Source organism: Camelus dromedarius, chromosome 5 (genome assembly GCF_036321535.1).
Source record: "Camelus dromedarius isolate mCamDro1 chromosome 5, mCamDro1.pat, whole genome shotgun sequence".
Lineage (NCBI taxonomy): Eukaryota > Metazoa > Chordata > Mammalia > Artiodactyla > Camelidae > Camelus > Camelus dromedarius.
Window position 1 is genome coordinate 54,878,061 of NC_087440.1, and position 19,636 is coordinate 54,897,696.

Here is a 19,636-nt window from a genome sequence, read left to right on the forward strand (position 1 = left end):
AGATTTAAACAAAAGTTTAAATTAAATTTAAAAAGAAAGAGAACAAAAGCAGAAAACTGATCCAAACAAGACTACAAAACATAAAAGAAAATCTGTATTTTAATTGGCAACTAACAAAACTCAAAAAATTACTTAAAATTTTCTTAAGTAAACAATGTGTGAGAATCATAGTACTGTTTGCACCAAAAAGCAGAGCACTTGGAGTTACTAGTATTTTTAATACTACTTCTTAAGGAATATAAGCTCCTTGGATCTAAAAATTCATCTTATTTGCTGGAAAGAAAGAATAGAGCCAGAATACTTTGAATATTTCTTGAAGAAAAGGAAACTTATCTTCTCATATAGTCTTCCAAAGAAACAGATTAGCAGAAAAAATAAAAATGGTGTAGTCTTTCCATGTTAAAAAAAAAGAAAAAAGAAAAAAAGGATTACTTATGAACAGTAAGACTATGTTTTAAAAAAAATTTTTAATTGTTTCATAAGCAAAGAAAAAATACACACTAGATTCCTGAACCATCACTTTAGTGCAGAATATACTCTTAAAAGTTTACATGACACAAAAGGGCATAGATTGAAAATAAAGTCTCCCTCCCATCTTTAACTCTACATTCCCAAAAGCAAAAAATACATAGACTATACGAGAATGTATTTGTATATAGATACAAGTACACACACAATTAACAGTAGCATTCTATCTACTGTCTATACCTACTGCTCTATAGCTTGATGTTTTTAACATAACTAAAGATTATTCCATGTGAAGAAATACAGATATACCTCATTCTAACAGTTGCAGAGTATTCTACTTTCAGGAATAAATTCCACAACTTATTTAAGTTCTCCATTGATGAACATTTAGGATGTTTCTAATCTTTTGCTACTATAAACAATGATACAATATTTGCATTATACATACTCTGTAGTGCATACGTGAAAACATGCTTATAGGATATATGCCTAGCACTAGTACTGTTGGTCATTCATGCTGATAAAAACTGCCACACTTTCTTCCACACAGTATATAATCAAACTTACAGTGTTTGACCATCTGACAAATGAAAAATGCTCTATCATAGTTTCAATTTGTATTTCTTTTAGTATGAAAGGTTGCATGTATTTTCATATGTTAAAAGCAATCTGTGTATCTTTTTCTGTACACTATCTGCACATGTTCTTGTTCATCTTTCTATTGGAATCATGTTGATTTATAAGAACTGTCTGTATATTAAGGAAATTAGTTCTTTGTCATATTGTTTCAAAATTTTCCCCAGGTTAACATTTGTTCTTTGACCTTGAAGTATTTCATATTTATTTTTTTACTTTTTATATTGTTGAACTTATTAATCTTTCCTGAAAATTTTCACATATACAGAAAAGTTGAAAAAAAAATACAGTAAATAACTATACAGACATTCACTATGTGGTGGAATGCCTCCAAGATAGTTCTCGGTAATTCTCACCTCCTGGTATTCATACCCTTTGCAAATGTATTCTTTACTAAATCTCCATTTCTCCCTTTATTATACATGAAATTTCTGTATACGTATTTCTCTGTTTTATAGATACCTGTTTACTCATGAATTAGCAGCAAATTTTAATTCTCAGTTATAACTGATTGAATCAGACTTCATCATTTTTTTCCCCAAGACTTTTAGATTTATTTTTGGCTCTAGAATCAGTTCTGTTTGGTTCCTCCAAACATCTTCTGATATTTTATATTTGAATGTTCTCAAAACTATAGACAATTTAGGGAAGAGGTGACATCTTTATACCAAATTTCTATAAATGGGATATATTTTTCTAAATGTTGCCATTTGCAACAACATGGATGAAACTGAAGGTTATTATACTTAATGAAATAAGTCACAGACAGAAAGATAAATATTGTATGTTATTACTTACATGTGGAATCTAAAAAATAAAAGTAAACAAATAAAATGAATAAATATAACAAAACAGAAACAGACTCACAGATACATAGAACAAACTAGTGGTAACCAGTAAGGAGAAGGAAGAAGGGAGGGAAAAAAATAGAGGTTAGGGATTAAGATGTACAGACTATTATGTATAAAATAACTATGCTACAAGGATATATTGTACCGCACAGGAACATAGCCAATATTTTATAATAACTGTAAGTGGAGTATAATCCTTAAAAATTTTGAATCACTATATTGTACACCTGAAACTAATATAATATTGTACATTAACTATACCTCAATAAAAATTAAATAAATAAATCCCTTTTTAAAAAAGAATGGGATATATTTTTTCTATTTAAGTCTTCTTTTACTCTTTTTGGTAGCATGTTTAAGTTTTCTTTATATAGCTCTTTCACATTTTTTGGTACATTTATTCCTAGTTACTTTATCTTTGTTGATTTCACAGTAAGTGCATTTTTTCCTCCCATTATATTTTCTAAATGGTTATTGTTTGTATATAGGACTGTTATTGGTTTTGTATATTAATTTTGCTTCCAACTACCTTACTGCATTTTCTTATTAGTAATATTTTCCCCCAGTTGATTTTCTTGAGATTTCCTTATATACAAGCATTTCATTTGCAAATAATGAACATTCTCCTTTCTCCTTTCAAACCTCTCGTGTCTTTCTATTGTCTGATTATATCAGCGAGTATCTCCAAGACATTAAACCTAGTAGGAAGAGTTGGCATAACAAGACTATTTCCCAAGTTGTTACATTAAACATGAATGTAAAGAAGAATATAAAATCAACTCATTTATGCAAAATACACTCTTCAAAAAAGAATCTTTAAAAAGTTTAAATGTTTCTTAAAGCATTTCAATATTAATTAATTGGCTTGGAGCTCTAAAATTTACAATGTAATAAAATAGTTAGAATTCAAAAAATTATTCTTACATTCAAAGATGACAAGGACTGGAACAAATAATTAAAACAAAGGTTGAAAAATAAGGCTAACTCACCTTCCCACTTCTTGGCTGCCAGGCAAGTCTGCAGATTGATGTTGCGTTTATCACATCGTTGCATTTTTGTAGCAGTGGCCAACTAACAGCACATGTCTCATTTTTTTAAAAAAGAACAAGAAAATGTATTTCCCTTTATGAAAATTCTCCCCAAAAGACATGCAGCACTGAATACATTTAATAAGTGGTTTCTTCAAACTGACTCATATAGCTCAGAAAAAAGCAACTTAATTCACTTTAATCTAATTATGATAATATTTGACTTCCTAAATTACTTTATAACTTTCAGAGTTACAGAGCACAAGTCTTAAACAATTATTTCAAATAAGAGTTTTTTCTATATAGAATAAGCAAGTAATATACTAACTGAATAAACATATATAAACAAATTTAAAAAATCCCAACATGTTACAATCTTAAAGTATCTATGAAAATGAACTTAAGAGATCTACTAAAATGTTAAGGTGTAAAAGTTAAACCTTTTAAATAGTTCAAACGTAAGGGAAGGAACTGTGGCTACTAGCTGAGGCTTTCTGAGGGGGATGTTTTTCTCATCAGCCACGTCATCCCTAGAAATGCCAAGCCTTCTCCAATTGATTGCCTCAGGAAGAATTAATTGTTCCCTCTGCCAATTCAGAAAGCATTTTCTTCATACCTCCTTTAAAAGTATTTTCAGGCTGGGTTAGAATAACATATGTGACTCTCCAAATCAAGTGTGGCCCATGCCTTATTTTTGTATCCCCAACATCTAGGGCCCAACAAATAGTAATTAGTTTGTAAATGTATAATGATTGGATTTCCCTCACTGACTTATAAAACCTAAAAATGAAATATAAATCTATAATTTCCTTTGTGATTGGGTACAAAATCAATTAATTAGTCTTCAACACATTTACTTTTGCACTAGATTATTGTGAATTTGATCATAAAAACAGTACTTAATGCTACTCAAAAGAAATAGACTATGAAGAAAAAGAATTATTTAGTCCAATAACACATTATGTAGCACCCAATATATGATGGAAGTGAGTAAAAAGTTTTCAATTCAAATTGATGAGTTTACCTGATCTGAAATTTGCCACACTTTGACAGATCCATCACAACTAGCTGATGCCTGAAGGAATAAAACAACAGATTTCTCTATAGTTACAGCCATAATACTACATGGAAACTGGTTCAACTGGTAAATCAAAGAGCCTTTTATCAACTGTGTGAAATTTTCTGTTAATTCTCTTACAGTTTTCAACATATTCACAAAAAATGAAAAAAGAGAGGGGGAAAAACGATTACCAGAAAGATGTCCTTAGGATCAAAGGAAAGACTTAAAACAGGGGCATCATGTCCTCGAAACATTTTCTGTTGGCTGCAATCCATCACATCCACAACTTTGACTAGAAAATCACTAAGAACACGAAGAGTAATGTACATCAATAAATGCCAATACAAAAGCCTCTCAAAAGCTATGACCCAAATATTTCAAAATCATAAGAGTAAATGCCATAATTTCTTTACAGCAACTTGTGAAATTTGGCCCTCAAATTTAATAACTTACCCTTCAGTTTTGCTCTATAAAAATGCTAAAAACATAATTCAAGAGTTCTCATATGTTAAAATACAAATACTTTTAGGAAGTGACTTCCTTAGTTACACCTTAATCTTCTATTATTTACTAATCTAATTACAGTCACAACAATTTTTAAAAGCACTATGTCTTTTATTCCAACTTAGCAACTCACCAAGTATTACCTTTTTCCCCCTATGACAAAGCATCAAGAGAAACAACAAAAATCCTAATTGTACAGTCTTGGCTCTACCTAAAATGATTTTTAAAATTTATTCAGCTATCATCTTTCCCCAGTCTTTTCCAGCATTTACTAAACAGGCTGTTGGCAAAGCAACACACCTCAATTTATAAAGAAGCATGAGTTTGTAACCAAAAATCTTTACCAGAAAAAAAACCTAAACATAAAAACTAAATAATAACAAAAAGAAGAAATAGAGTCCTGAAAACGTTACTCTGAATCCAATGAATGAGGCCATTCTATTTTAACACTACTTCCTTTTCTGATATCAAAGAGCCTTACCTAGATCCAGCAGCAATTTTTGTACCATCCCCATTAAAGATCACATGGTTTGCATTTGTGGTGAAGCGAGTCAAGATACCATCTGGAACTCCTTCAGGAAATGTGTGCACCTGAATAGTATTGTTAGATACTGCAGTAACCAATTTCCCATTCTGAAAGAAAAATAAAAAGAAACATTGGCAAAAATAAATAAATAAATAAATAAATAAAATCAATTGGGAGTCTCTCCATAGTTAAAAATCCCATAAAAATTTTTAAAAAATTTGTAACAGTAGTTCATGTCAAGAGAAAAACTGTCACTCAGTGCACAACTTTCCTGAAATGACTACTAGCAAGACAAATTTACTTCTTTTATAAAATTTAATTCTCCCTTCATCAGCCGAACTTTTAATTTTTGATTTTTCTAGTATTTCTGGCAAGAAAAATACTTAAGTAGTATTTTTATGGATTCCCAAATGTCATAAAAAAGGAGACACAGGACAGCTTTTCAGAAAAAACATAACTAGTCTCATTGAGGGAAGAGCACAATTTGGCCACACTATTTGTGTTGCCCTACGTTTCCACAAAAAAATCATTAAATGTCTTTCTGGAGTAGGGTAAAGTCTAAATGCAGAATCCATGGCTCCTTTTTAAAAACACCAAATAAACAGAAAGTTTTAGAATCTGAAAATGATGTGCAGACACCATTGTTTCGCAGAGCTTTTCACAAAGCATCATTAAAGTCAAGGATCTGCCCTAGCACCTTAATTTTATTATTTATCCAGGAGGAATTAAGTCCTGACAGACTAAATCATAGTCTACCAACCTGATACACAATTTGATAAATCATATGGTCAATTTGTTAATTTAGATTAAATGATAACTGCTAAAAAGAAACAAACTGCTCAAGTCTGTTAATGAACACACTTTATCCTATAGCAACAGGTCCTAGCCATATTTGCGCACTTAGTACCCTCAGCCTATCTACAACATCTGCTCCTATTCTAAAGGGAAAAGAACTTGGTAATACAATGACAAGCTACCATACGCTAAAATCTGGGGAGATGTATACATCTGTTCAGATAACAACACAGTTGATTCAAATTTGAACTGTGATATAAACTTACCTCCAAATTCAATTATTGGAAAACTGGTGAAAAATACTATTTATGCCTGCATTGCAACTACTATATGTAATTAAACAATCCACAGTAAACTAAACTCATAATGAAGCTAAGCTACCAATAATTTAAATGTGAAAAACAAACAAAACTATAACCAACTCAAGACAACACTGATGATGCTAAGAGTTCTTTGGCAAAACTGCAGAAACACCAAACTATTTACGTATGTGCATAGAAAAGAATTTTACATGCCAGCTGTGTTTTACTTGGCAGATTCCTTAGCAGAATATTGACTAAGCATCTTCAGTTAACTCTAGTAAAGAATCTTGGTAATTCTTTAACAAAATGTTAACTAGCCCTTTACTCATGTGAAAATGTAAACATATATAACTGCACTAATTCACCTGGGAGACTTAAAGACCTTGCTTTGAAGTCATTTTCCAACAAATCTACAAAGAAATCAAATCACTATCGGTATACCATGCCAACTAGGAAACATTTTTAAAAAAGAAATCATCCAAAGGATCAGGGCTGTGGTTCAGAACTGGTCAGACTACTCTTCTCCCTGGTGGGTTGGGAGGAATGGAACCCAACACAAGATGACTTGGGCTCCAGCCCACCGTACTCCTTACTATGTCGTTTGACTTTCTTCTGAGCTTTGATTTTCCCAAGAATAAAATGGAGAGAATTTCATGTACTCCTCCTTATCTTTGTTAAAAGTCCCTGACAATGTAAAATACCATGCAAGCCTCAACTATTACTATTCAGCAATATGTCAATACATCCCAATCTCACTATTTTGGAGGGTGATATTTTTTTCTGCTTTGTTCTCAAATAAAGCATCTAATTATACTTTCCTATACCGCTGAATCCAAAAACATAAAGTACATGTTTATAAGCAATTATGCTTTAAATGAAATACATTGTCAAATTATCAACTTTGCATGGCTATTTGGTAATGTCATTTCATTGAAGTACCGTAAACTCCACTCTTAAAGCCAAAGAAAGCATTTTAGCGCTGATCATGGATTTGTAGTGGGTTGAATAGTGGCCCCCAAAAGGCATGTGTAAATCTTAAGCCAAGGTACGTGTGAATGTGATCTTTTTCAAAAATAACGTCTTTGCTGATGTGGTAAGTTAAGGATCTAAATCCAATAACTGGTGTCCTTATAAAAAAAAAGGAGAGGGAAATTGAGATGCAAAGACACAAAGGTGATGTAAAAATGGAGGCAGAGATTAGGGTGATGTTTCTCCAAGACAAGGAACAACGAGGATTACTGGAGACCATCAGAAGCTAGGAGAACGGCATGGAACATATTCTCCCCCAGAGACTCAGGAGTTAACCTTGCCAGGAGACAGGAGGGAAGGGGACAGGGGCAGAGCCATTAAAGGAATGACACAGCAATTGAAGATGCGACTGCCAGTAGACCTTGAGGCCCAGGACAGCAGGAGATTTGACTTCCAGTAGACCATGAGCTTCCTCATACATTCACTGTAATAAATTAGCATGCTAAATGACACATCCACAGGTGCCAAGACAATTCCAAGGCTCACCATAAAAGGTCAAAATGTGGGTGGCAGCTCAATTCCTGGGAATTCTCGCCCCTTCCCCAAAGTAGTTGGAGTAATCCTCCTACTTGTTAGCATATGAAATTCCTGAGCCCATAAAAACTAACCATCCGCCACAACCTGTGGCTGACCTCACTTTCCTATAGGACCCCATGATCTGAGGCTGCCTCTCACCTCTCTAGATTATCTGCATTCTGCCTATGGAATGTGTATCTCCTAAGCCTCTCACTCTTTCTTACCTTGTGATACTGGCCCACACTGCCTACGGAGTGTGTGTCTACTTTTACTTTAACTACCCTCACACCTCCTTGCCAATCTCATTTTGCTAGATGATCCTGTGCTCTGGGGCTGCCTCTTACCTCTCAAGATGAACTGCATTCTGCCTATGGAATGTGTATCTCTTAAGCCTCTCTCACTCTCTCTCACCTGCTGCACTCTCTCTCTGGTGTGTGTATCTACTTTTACTCTAAACTAAATACCCGCCATGCCTCGTGGCCTCTCTGGCTTTCTAAGATGGCCTACACCCTGTGTACGAAGTGTGCATCTCTCTGAACAAATCTTCTTTTACTCAGCTGTGGCTTGCTCTTGAATTCTTTCCTGCAAGAAGACAGGGACACTCACTTGGCGGGGCACATCCCAGAGGGAGGCACCCAAAACCTGGGACACCACCATCTTCTTGCACCCCATTTTCCAGTGTCAGCCAATACCTAGATTTCAGACCTCCTGTCTTTTAAACTGTGATATAATAATTTTCTGTTGTTTTAAGCCACCAAATTTGTGACAATTTGTTACCATAGCCTTAGGAAACTACTGTAAAACCACTTTCATTTTTTCTTTTACAGTCTTTGTCATACACAAAAGCAGTATATACTTACTGTAGGAAAAAAAAACAATGTGAAAGTGTCCTGAGCAGAGAATGAGTTTCCCTACTCTTGCTAGGTAACTTTCATTAACATTTTGGGGTTGAGTCTTTTTAACTTTCTTCTATACATACAGAAATTGCAAATATATGTGTACCTATACCCTTTAACAAACATAAGACTATACTATAACAGATTGTTCTGTAACTCTACTTTTTAATTTTTTCAATTAACTGTAATCATCTTTTCAAATGAAGATGTGTAGCACTCCCCCATTTTTTAAATGGATGCATCATATTACACTATATGACTCTACCAAAATTTATAAAATGAATTCTCTATTCAACTCAGTTCAATTGTTTCTAATTCCTATTATAGACAGTGGTTTTACTAATATCCTTGTCTGCACAAATGAAAATACATTTTTCCTTAAGGTAAACAGCCAGAAATGACTATGTGTTAGCATATGAAATTCTAGTTGTGACACACAGTATCAATTTACCCCCAGAAAAGTTTGATGAACTATATTTCCAGCAACTGTTGTATGATTACACTGTGAAACAGAAATACACTGGTCTCAGACCTCATTTCCTGGCACAGAGCTCCTATATAACTCTTGTAATGTCCTAAGTGATAAGAGCACTAGTAGCATCTTTTGTTCTAATATTCGGTCTTTGACTCTGATTCCTGACACAAAGCTCCTAAATCCCTTGGAACTTCCTGGGTGATAGGGGTATCTTTTGTTCTAATGAGGTGCACCTTGGTGGGCTCCTGGATAGCTTCAGGATGGGGGCTGGTCACCAGAAAGATCAAATCATGATTAGAAGCTTGGAACTTTCAGCCTCACCCACGCCCCATCATCCAGGAAGGGGAGAGGGTTGGAAACGGAGTTAATAATCAATCATGCCCATGTGATTAAGCCTCCATAATAATTCTAATAGTATGGGGTTCAAGTAGCTTCTAGGTTGGTGGCCCATCCCAACTCCAGAGGGAAAGAAGACCCTTCCAGATTTCACCCCATGTATCTCTTCATCTGGCTATTCCTTCGTATCCTTTATTTATCCTTTATTATACAATACACTGAAAAACATATTTCCTTGAGTTCTGTGAAATGTTCTAGCAAATGAACTTAGCCAAGAACGGGGTCACGGGAATCCCCATCTGTAGCCAAGCTGGACAGATGTTGTGGGTAATCTGGGGACCTCCTACTTGCAACTGGTGCATGAAGTGGGAAACAGTCTAGTGGAACTGAGACCTTAACCTGCGGGGTCTGCGTTAACTCCAGTTAATGTCAGAATTGAATTGAATAGTAGGACACCCAGCTGGTGGTGCAGAGAATTGCTTGGTGCGCCAAAAAAACACACACATCTGGTGTCAGAAGTGTTGTGAGTATGGCAGTAGTATGAGAGTAAAGGAGAAACACAGGAGGAGAGTGTTTCTCCTTTACAAATATGTACTTCTCCAAGCCCTCACTATTACCAGGATTAGCAATATTTTTCATTATTGCCAATCTCCAATTGTTTAATTTGCATTTCTTTGCTTAGTAGTGAGATTTAGCTCATATTTAACGTACATTGGTCATTTATATTTTTTCTTGTGGGGCTACACTTTCCATTATATGACCATTTTAAAAAGAATATCTGAAGTATCTAAAGACCATCTCATCCACCTTAATGAATCTGAGTTTGGAGAAAACATGAATTCTGTGGAGATTTTTTTCTATCCAAATACAATACACTCAATTTAAAATTTACCACAAATAAAAAGCTTAATGGTTTTTAGGTACTCAGTTTACGAAGTCCTTCTGAAAACAGGTCTCTATTCTCCAAGTAACCTACATCTTATTCCCATATTTACCTTACATAAAACTTTAGACATATGAAATATGTATATAGCTTTCTGAAAAAGTTAATGAAACAGTCCTATTTTCTAGTACAATCCCTCAAGTTATCTGAATTAATGAGCTGAAAATCTAAAATGCAGTTTTCTCTCAAAGAAAAAACAGAATATTTAAACCTCTTTCTTAAAAGATGAAGTACAAAGATAAAGTATAATTTCTTGCATATATCTTAATTGGCTCACCATTACTATCCATCAATCACCTTTCATAAACCATTCAGATTTTACCTGTAAAATTTTGGGGCAAGTTATGGCATTATTATACGCACACTTTTAAATATTATTATTTCATAAGAGAAACAAAAAGGTACATCTATATTCAAAACTTCTACAAAAATTTTTATCCAAACATAAAACATCACACGGCAGTATCATTTCTTATCAGTTTCTGTAATTGTTTTAATACCTTCAAAGCACATGAATATGCCTTTTCTCCAACATTAATGGACTTAGGATCATCATCATCCAAGTCTTCCCAAATCCTCACATCACCATCACTTCCACAAGTCACAATACAACTGTGAAGGAAACATACTCATTAAAAAGTCACCCAATTCTCTGACATAAATCTTAGCAATGTTCTCCTAGGGCAGTCGACCCAGGCAATAGAAATAAAAGCAAAAATAAACAAATGAGACCTAATTAAACTTATAAGCTTTAGCACAGCAAAGGAAACCATAAGCAAAACAAGACAACCTACAAAATGGGAGAAAATATTTCCAAATGATACGACTGACAAAAGCTTAATTTCTTGAATATATAAAGAGCTCATACAACTTAATAACAACAACAACAAAAAAAACCTAATCCAAAAATGGGCAGAAGACCTAAGCAAGCAATTCTCCAATGAAGACATACAAATGGCCAATAGGCACAGGAAAAAATGCTCAATATCACTAACTATCAGAGAAATGCAAATCAACTACAATGAGGTATCACCTCACACCAGGCAGAATGGCCATCATTAAAAAGTGATAAATGCTGGAGAGGGTGTGGAGAAAAGGGAACCCTCCTACACTGCTGGTGAGAATGTAGTTTAGTGAAGCCATTAAGGAAAACAGTATGGAGATTCCTCAAAAAACTAAAAACAGACTTACCACATGATCCAGCATTCCTACTCTTGGGCACATATCCAGAGGGAAGTCTAATTTGAAAAGATACATGCACCCCAATGTCCACAGCAGCACTATAAACAATAGCTAAGACATGGAAGCAACCTAAATGTCCATCAACAGATGACTGGATAAGGAAACCATGGTATATATATACAGTGGAATACTACTAAGCCATAAAAAAGAATAAAATAATGCCATTTGTAGCACATGGAAGGTCCTGGAGATCATCATTCTAAATGAAGTAAGCCAGAAAGAGAAAGAAAAATACCATATGATATCACTCATATGTGGAATCTAAAAAAAGAAAAAAGAGGACACTAATGAGCTCATCTACAAAACAGAAACAGACTCTCAGACCTAGTAAACAATCTTATGGTTACTGAGGGAAAGGGGGTGGGAAGGGATAAATTTGGAAGTTTGAGATTTGCAAATGTTAGCCACTATATATAAAAGTAGACTTAAAAATTTTTCTTCTGTATAGCACAGGGAACTATATTCAATGTCTTGTAATAATCTTTAATGAAAATGAATATAGGTATGTATACGCATGACTGGGACATTATGCTGTACACCAGAAATTGACACATTGTAGCTGGCTATACTTCAGTTAAAAAAAAAAAGTCACCCAGTTTTAGGCCTATTAATTTTTTTGGGGAGGGATGCTTGTTTATCTCTTTTTTAATAAAATGAAGATACTAGCCAACATGTTATCTTATTTGACATACATAAACCTCAATAACAAGGACTGTTCAGCTCTTATTGGGCAAAATGAAAGGTGAGTTTATGTTCTTTACAGTTTTTCCTTGGTATAAAATTTTATACAAAAGTGGTATTTACATTGGGAAGTCAAAGGACAGTTAGGATTGGATATGCTAATATTGTGAAAAAGGGACAGTTCCAAACAGACAAAACTACATGACCCAAAATATGAAGTTAAAAGCACAGAGGAGTTTGCCTGGAGCAGAAAGTCTCAGAAATTGAGGGGGGGGGGGGGGAAGCAGACTGAGGTTATCCTATTTAAAATGACTTTAACGCCAGAATAAGAAACTTAGACTCCATTCTATAAGAAAATAAGAGGATCATAAGTCTCAGTTTGCCCAGGACATTCCTGATCTATGCATCTGGCTGGTTTAGCATTTGGACTAAGTTTCACTTTAAAACATATTAGTATTAGTTGCATCAAAATTTGTTGGGTGGGCTTGACAGACCTCTTCCTTGCACTTCCAGTTCCTGCCATGATCTCGTTTAGTAGTGTAAGCTGTGTAATGAACAGAGCTCTCACTTTAACATGTAGGTAAGTCTGAAAGATAACTAGTGATAACCCAACTTCCCCTTCCAATCCTTTCTTGATGTAACATAACACCGCCTTTCAAGGACAACAGGTGTTAACTGATAAAAAACAAAGTGAAGTTAGACATGAGCCCCCAGAAAGAACAATTTCTTTTAGTCTCCAGTGGTGATGGGAGAAGTAGTTCATATCTTCCTCCCTACCAGCTATTTGGTGTGCCAGCTAGGTGCACCAAGGGAGATGTAGGAAGCAGTAGGTGCCAGCTGGTGATGCCAGTGGGAAATTATAGTGAAATAATAGTAGAATTAATTAGAAATATATGCAAGAGCTTTTAGAATAGTCTGGACATCCTTCCTACACTGTTTTTGTCATTTACTGTAGGAATAAAACTAACTACATATTAATTTTATTGTTGGCTATGCTACTAAATTTTGCTAAAAAAAAAAAAAAACCCTTTCAGTAGCAATGAGCTGGAAAAAAAATACAAGTACATGTTTAATAAAAAATTAAACACTAAATTTCTGCTTCTCGAGAAGTTGATAATGAAAGTATAATTTGAACAAAATATTGACATTTACCATGGGAGGTGTAGTGATAACACCAACCACAAGAAAGTGAGAAGACACAGAACTCCTGAAGAAACTCAGCATCTACTTCATAAGTTAGTAGTTATCTTGAGACTGCCTGAAAACGGTGCTTCTGCAGCAGTACAGAGTTTGCATCTTGTCAAGCATGACTTTTCATAAGAATTTAGTGTTGTTTGATAGAAGTTTCTAAGATGATGGAAATGTTCTACATCTGGCTGCTGAGTAATTAAAAAGCAATCTAAATAGTCACATGTGCTTAGTGGCTACTTTATTGGACAGAGCAGTGTTAAAACAAGTAACAGTAGTTCTAAATTAATTTTGTTCATTTTTTATTCTAAGTTGTCTACTGCAAGTATGAAAAGTGAAGTGATAGCTTTAATATGTTGTCTCCCTTAATTAAAAATACCTTTCTACACGGTCAAATGATACTGATTTTATATCAATGTTATCAGAGGTTTTAAAAAGGAAATCAGATTAATTCCAATAATGGTTTAGTTCTCCCTTCAGTGCATGGAAACAAAGTAAAGCTTCTGGAAGTTCATTCTGTACAAAATGAAGTATCTGACATTATTGGGAGTTCTATTTCCATTTGAAAAGTTCAATGCTAAAGATAAAATTCTTAATGTTTACAGTAATAACACACATTTTGCTGGAGTACACCATTGTAGTAAAAACAATGTTCTTACTATAACAAATCTGTGAAACACAAATATACTTGGAATTGGAATTATAACTCACAATTGTACCCAAATGACCTATGATAATGTACCAATCAAAACAGAAGCCACAGTTGTCAAATTTTAAAATTTTATGCATACCCAGAATAACTGAACAACAAAAATTTTGTAACAAACTGATGTTAAATACACAAAAATACTTCAACATTGCAGAAGATACTTTTTCTGCTGCCTATCATCAATGAGATTTTTTAAATACTTGAGCCTTTGAAGAGTGACCTTATAAAACGTTATACATGACTTATAATGATGGTAGTATTACTATTAAGCAAATTCTCTAAATCTTGGTTGCATTTTGCTCAAAATGAGTTAGAAATCTTTAATCAAATCACTCAACTTAAGCCTTTGAAGCTTTTAGTGAAATGCAATTAATGAAATCAAAGCTTATACTGAAATTCATCTCTACAGAAGCAAGTAAGAATTGAACAAACTGTACATTAAAAGGTGAAATGGTGAATGATTTTATTTTGAAATTCTGTAACTGTTCTTTGGAATACTTTGACTTTTGGGAAGAATCTTTTGATAGATCTCTTCTTTTTAATTGTACAAATTTATGTTCTGTTCCAGAATGACATAAAGTGGGCTTAAAATTTGTGAAACATTCAAGGGAATCATAAATAGAAAGAACTTATTTGATGAATTTTGTCTTTAAAAATACTGTAGACCTTAGTATAGAAAAAGGGTACTCTACATGCAGGTGAAAAGACAGAATCTATAAAAATGCTGAAGGTGAAATATTGATCCATCTCAGGTAAGGCAAATTTTTAAAAATTGAGACTTCCATTTAGTAGAATTTGCTCTAAGCTTACCAGGTATGTAAGGACCTAAAGAGAGTATTTTCTTATTGAAAAATATTATAGTCCAAAGAAAAGAATTAACTGAAAGTCTCACTTCAAATTTATTAACTATAAAATGAAATTCTGAAGAAGACTGCAACCAATTTTATAAGAAAAACAAAAATAAGACTATATTGAAAAAAGCATATTTTTCAGAAAAATATCAACAACAACATGTTAGAGACAGGCTAAAAAAACTGATTAAAGTACATGAATACATAACAAAAATGACTACTTATGTTGATGTTTAGACTACATGTTCAATGTAAAGAAAATTTTTTAAATGTTTTAATGTCATAAATATGTTTTTTAGGAAAAAATGTTTTGAAATAGTTTTTGAATAGAAATATGTTACAGATCTACTGAAACAGAATAACTTACCAATCAATAAATAATTCAAAAAAACCCTGTAATTTTAATTATTTTGAAATTCTTCTCCCTACTCGCAAAGGCGTCCTGGTTTAGATGATAAATTAAGAAACCCATTATAAGTTTCTGAGCAAAGGACTAATTCTATCAAGACTTTATCCTCTTTATGATATAGCTACAAGAAGCCAATGGCTACCAAGGCATTTGTCGCTACGTGGATTCACCATCCTCATGCAGCAGTGTTCTTTCCCTAAGATGACTACCCCTCTGTAACCCTTCCACTGGGCCTCATGAGATTCATGGTCAGGTACTAACAAAATCAGCTTTTTTCCTGAACACTCCTCTGAGGACACTGCTTCCTCTTCAGCCCTCTTAAGTAGTGGCTGATTTTTTTTCTACATCCCTCTGGGGCCTAGAGGTGGGCCTCTCCTGTACTATATTACCACTTCCATTCTATTGCCACACACTACTCTCTTAAAAAAGGCAAGAAACTGCCATCAGACCACCTACAGATTCCTAAAGAGAAATTGCCCTTATTCCCTAAGAATTTTTAGAGGGTTCTCTCTCTAACAACAATATCCTATCACAATTCTTAGTATTTTCATATTCTTGTAGATGAAACCTTCTGATACTTCATCTTGTCCTCCACCCCATCTTAGACTCCCATGGTCCTAGCCTAGATTTTGTCTTTACCAACACTGCAACTGCTTCATGACCTCAACTGCAATCATCCTAATCACTTACCTTTTCACCATGGACCCTTAATATCCTAACTCCAATAATTTTTAAATTCTATTAGGATCTATAATCTACTGAAACTACCTTTTAACTGTCTCTCATCCCCTTCAAATTCTCATATCCCACTGAATCTGGTTTAAAGTCTACAGTCTGTTTTTAAAATCACTCCTCTGTATCAACCTCAAATCCTTTAGGCCTCTCTGATGTTGTCATACCAGGCAAAACCCCAACCCTGGTTAAATCCAACTCTCTATTAATAAATTTGCACTTAGAGAGCTAAACAGGACTGGAGAAAACACATAACTAGGTTATTTGGTCTCACTTTAAATTCACGATCACTAATCTGAGTTAGGCCTTTAGTGCTGCCCTGCAATCCAACGACATTTCCCTAGTCTATTCAACTTTCCCTCTCTACTATCTCCTTATCTGTCATACATATGCTGTAATCTCTCTTACCTTGAAATAAAAACCTTTCCTGACTGTACATTCCTTTCTGATGACCCTCACAAACACTAATTCCTCCCTTTCCATTCTCTTGAATCCAATGCCAACAAGGCTTTTATTCTCACCACTCCATAAAAAAAAGCTCAAGATCATCCAGAGCCTCCACATCACTAATTCTAATGGTAGGATTCTCAGTCCTCAACTTGACCCACCAGCAGCATTTGACAGTTTATTACTTCCTCCTCCTTAAAATACTTTATTTGGCTTTTTAATGTCACTTTTTTTTTTAATGTCATTCTTATCTCTTGGTTTTCTACTTTTCTAGCCATCCCTTCTCATTCTCTTTAACTGGATCCTCCTTCTACTTGATCTCTAAATATTTTGCAGTGTCCAGGGCCTAGCCCTTGTACCTTGTTTCTTAACTACATTTACTCCCTCCCTAGGTGATTTCATTCAAGTTCATAGCACCAAATATCATCTATATATTGACAACTTCCACATTTCAATTTCTAGTCAAGACCTCAGTCCTGAATTCCAGGAGGTAACAGCTAAAGATGTAGATTTCTATCTCGAGATCACATTTCTTCTCAGCTTTAGATCCATTTATCCAACCGTCTACATCTCTGCTTGGATTTCTCAAAGAAATCCTATACTATGTCCAAATGCAAACTCATAATCTCCAAACCCGTTCTACCTCTGAAATATGCTCCTCTCCAAACGTGCTGGATATTTGCAAATGGCTGATTATTTCCCCAAACATCCAGAAATGCAGATGTTATCCCAGACACCTCCTTCTCCTTTCTTCATATCTGATCCATTCTATTGATTTTAAATATTTCCTGAATGCATCCTCTTTTCTCCATAGCCATGCCTACTCTAGTCCAAGTTTCCATCACACTCAACCAGACCAACATAGATACCTGCTAATAGTCTCTCTACATCCACTCCTGTTCCTTTTACAATTTATCCTTCACGTATCTTCTCAAAAACAAGCCTGATCATATCTTTCTGCTTCAAATACCTTTCTACTGTTTTTAGGATAAAAACAAGATTCCTTAGTAAAGCCCAGAAGGCCTTGGATATAGGATGCCCACTTCACAAATTCATCTTTCATCAATCTCTGCCTCACTCTCTACACTTTAGCATGGCTAGGTTTCTTTCAGTCTTTTGAGAATATCATGATCCCTACCCTCATTGGATCTCTGCACATAGTGTTCCCTCCGCCTGGAATGTGAACACCACCACGCCACTGCCACCATTACCCATCTCTCTATACTTCTTTAGATCTTCAGTCTAACGCTCTCCCAACTGAGCTATTTCAGCTAGTTTCTCTATACTTCTTAATGCCTACTCAATCTTCAGATCTCATTTCAAGAAATACATTCTCAGAGAAGCCTTCTCTGCCTCCTCTAACTAGATCAACTTCCCCTCAGATACGCTTATCATTGCATATATAACTTAATATTTCTAAGTATAACTTTAAATGCACATTTACTTTTGCAATTAATTTGTACTCTCTGTCAATCTACAAAAAACTTAAGGTCAATGAAGAAAAGATTATGCTTTGTTTGCACTATTATTTCCAGCCCCCAGTGGAGCAGACATGCAAATATTTTTTCAATGAATGTATCAACATAGAAGTGACAATAAAAGCTGCTTTAACCATTAAAGAAAAGAATGCATTTAAAAGTAAAAATGGAGTAACTATAGTTCAGGCATTCAAAATAGAGCTAGGTGGCCACAGTGGATATGGTTTTAGATGAATTTTTGCATTACTGAGAACTTGAATTTTCTGAACTGTATCAGACACAAGGATACCACCAGTGGTTCTCAAAACAAAATCTGGAAGCAGCTGCCAGCTATAACGTGGTCTCAAGATCTCCACTTATAATTAACTGTGCCACCATATTGGCCTCCAGCCAATACTTACTTAACAAGCACCCTTACTTCCTGCCAACTCCAATTATAATTCTTGACAATCCATGTAATTTAGTAGTTTTTGCTGTTATAATCCTCCCTCATTTTGTAGTCCGACAGAACAAAAGTCAAGCACTTCTTTAATCTGTGTCTCCCAGGCTATAGTCCTCAGTTTGGCTCTAACAAAACACTTTTCTATTCTTAGTATAGATTGTTTACTGTTTCCCTCCATAAGGACTAGAGTAACCCTAGGAAAATACCACCATTTAAGAATCAAGTAGAGGAAATTAGAAATAAAGCTGTCACAAAATTAAAACAATTAAAAAAAAAAAAGTAAAGAGCATCATGAAAGGCAAGGGAGGATAAAAACACTGAAAAGATGGACCCAGCCATTTTGACAAGCAGGCAGGTAGCGATCTGGCAAAATTAATAGTGCGAGGTGCAGAAAGGAAGTGAACAAAAGGAAAACGTAGGGGAAAGTTCGCATTCTTCCAAATCCCCTGGAAGTAAGATTTTACACTCATTAACTTTCTTGATATACTAAAACTACCGTGACGGTCAGAATGGAACAGTAAATCAAAGGAAAATTTACGTGCCATTTTAGAGTTCAGCCTTATTTCTATCTGGGTGAGTCATTTTAGGCTGACTGTTTACATGACATATAAGAATAACTGTTGTAATAATTCACACCCAAAACGTTCTTTTTGTTTCTCAAAGTACCTTACCTCCCAGAATCATCAAAACAGACATCTGTGTGTCCCTCTGTGTGTCCATATCGCATTGGCTTCTGTGTGGCAGGCATCTTTTCCTCTACTTACCTGAAAATATTTTATAAAAGCTACTATTATTTTAGAAAACAAGAAAGCCAGAGGCTGAATGGGTAAAAAGGAAGGTTAATTTCCTCATGGGCACGCCCTCGGCAGCCCCTTTTCCTACGCCCGAGGGGGACTAACAGGATATAGCAGAGGGTCTGTCCGACACTACGTGGGGGAGAAGACACGCTTCCCTGCGGTGGGCGGCAAGGACGCGGGCAGTGGAAGGGACGACTCACCCAGGAGACCGAACCTCCGCGACTGAGGAAAGGTGAGAAGCAACCGCCGCCGCAGGGTCGCTTCCCGCGCTCCGGCGTGCTCCCACACTGCGCCT

The 19,636-nt window shown here is 34.9% G+C and overlaps 1 protein-coding gene across 1 annotated transcript in view; it reads right to left on the reverse strand.

Annotated features, from left to right (window-relative positions):
* Positions 1 to 19,627, reverse strand: part of WDHD1 (WD repeat and HMG-box DNA binding protein 1) — a 57,357-nt gene extending 37,730 nt beyond the window's left edge. The window contains exons 1-7 of the mRNA XM_010982947.3: positions 19,542 to 19,627; positions 19,216 to 19,308; positions 10,866 to 10,977; positions 5,029 to 5,180; positions 4,235 to 4,346; positions 4,008 to 4,058; positions 2,945 to 3,040 (exon numbers count right to left, since the gene is read on the reverse strand). Coding sequence (XP_010981249.1) covers positions 2,945 to 3,040; positions 4,008 to 4,058; positions 4,235 to 4,346; positions 5,029 to 5,180; positions 10,866 to 10,977; positions 19,216 to 19,292 — 600 coding nt within the window. The 5' untranslated portion in view covers positions 19,293 to 19,308; positions 19,542 to 19,627. The remainder of the gene's footprint in view (positions 1 to 2,944; positions 3,041 to 4,007; positions 4,059 to 4,234; positions 4,347 to 5,028; positions 5,181 to 10,865; positions 10,978 to 19,215; positions 19,309 to 19,541) is intronic.
* Positions 19,628 to 19,636: the final 9 nt, after the last annotated feature.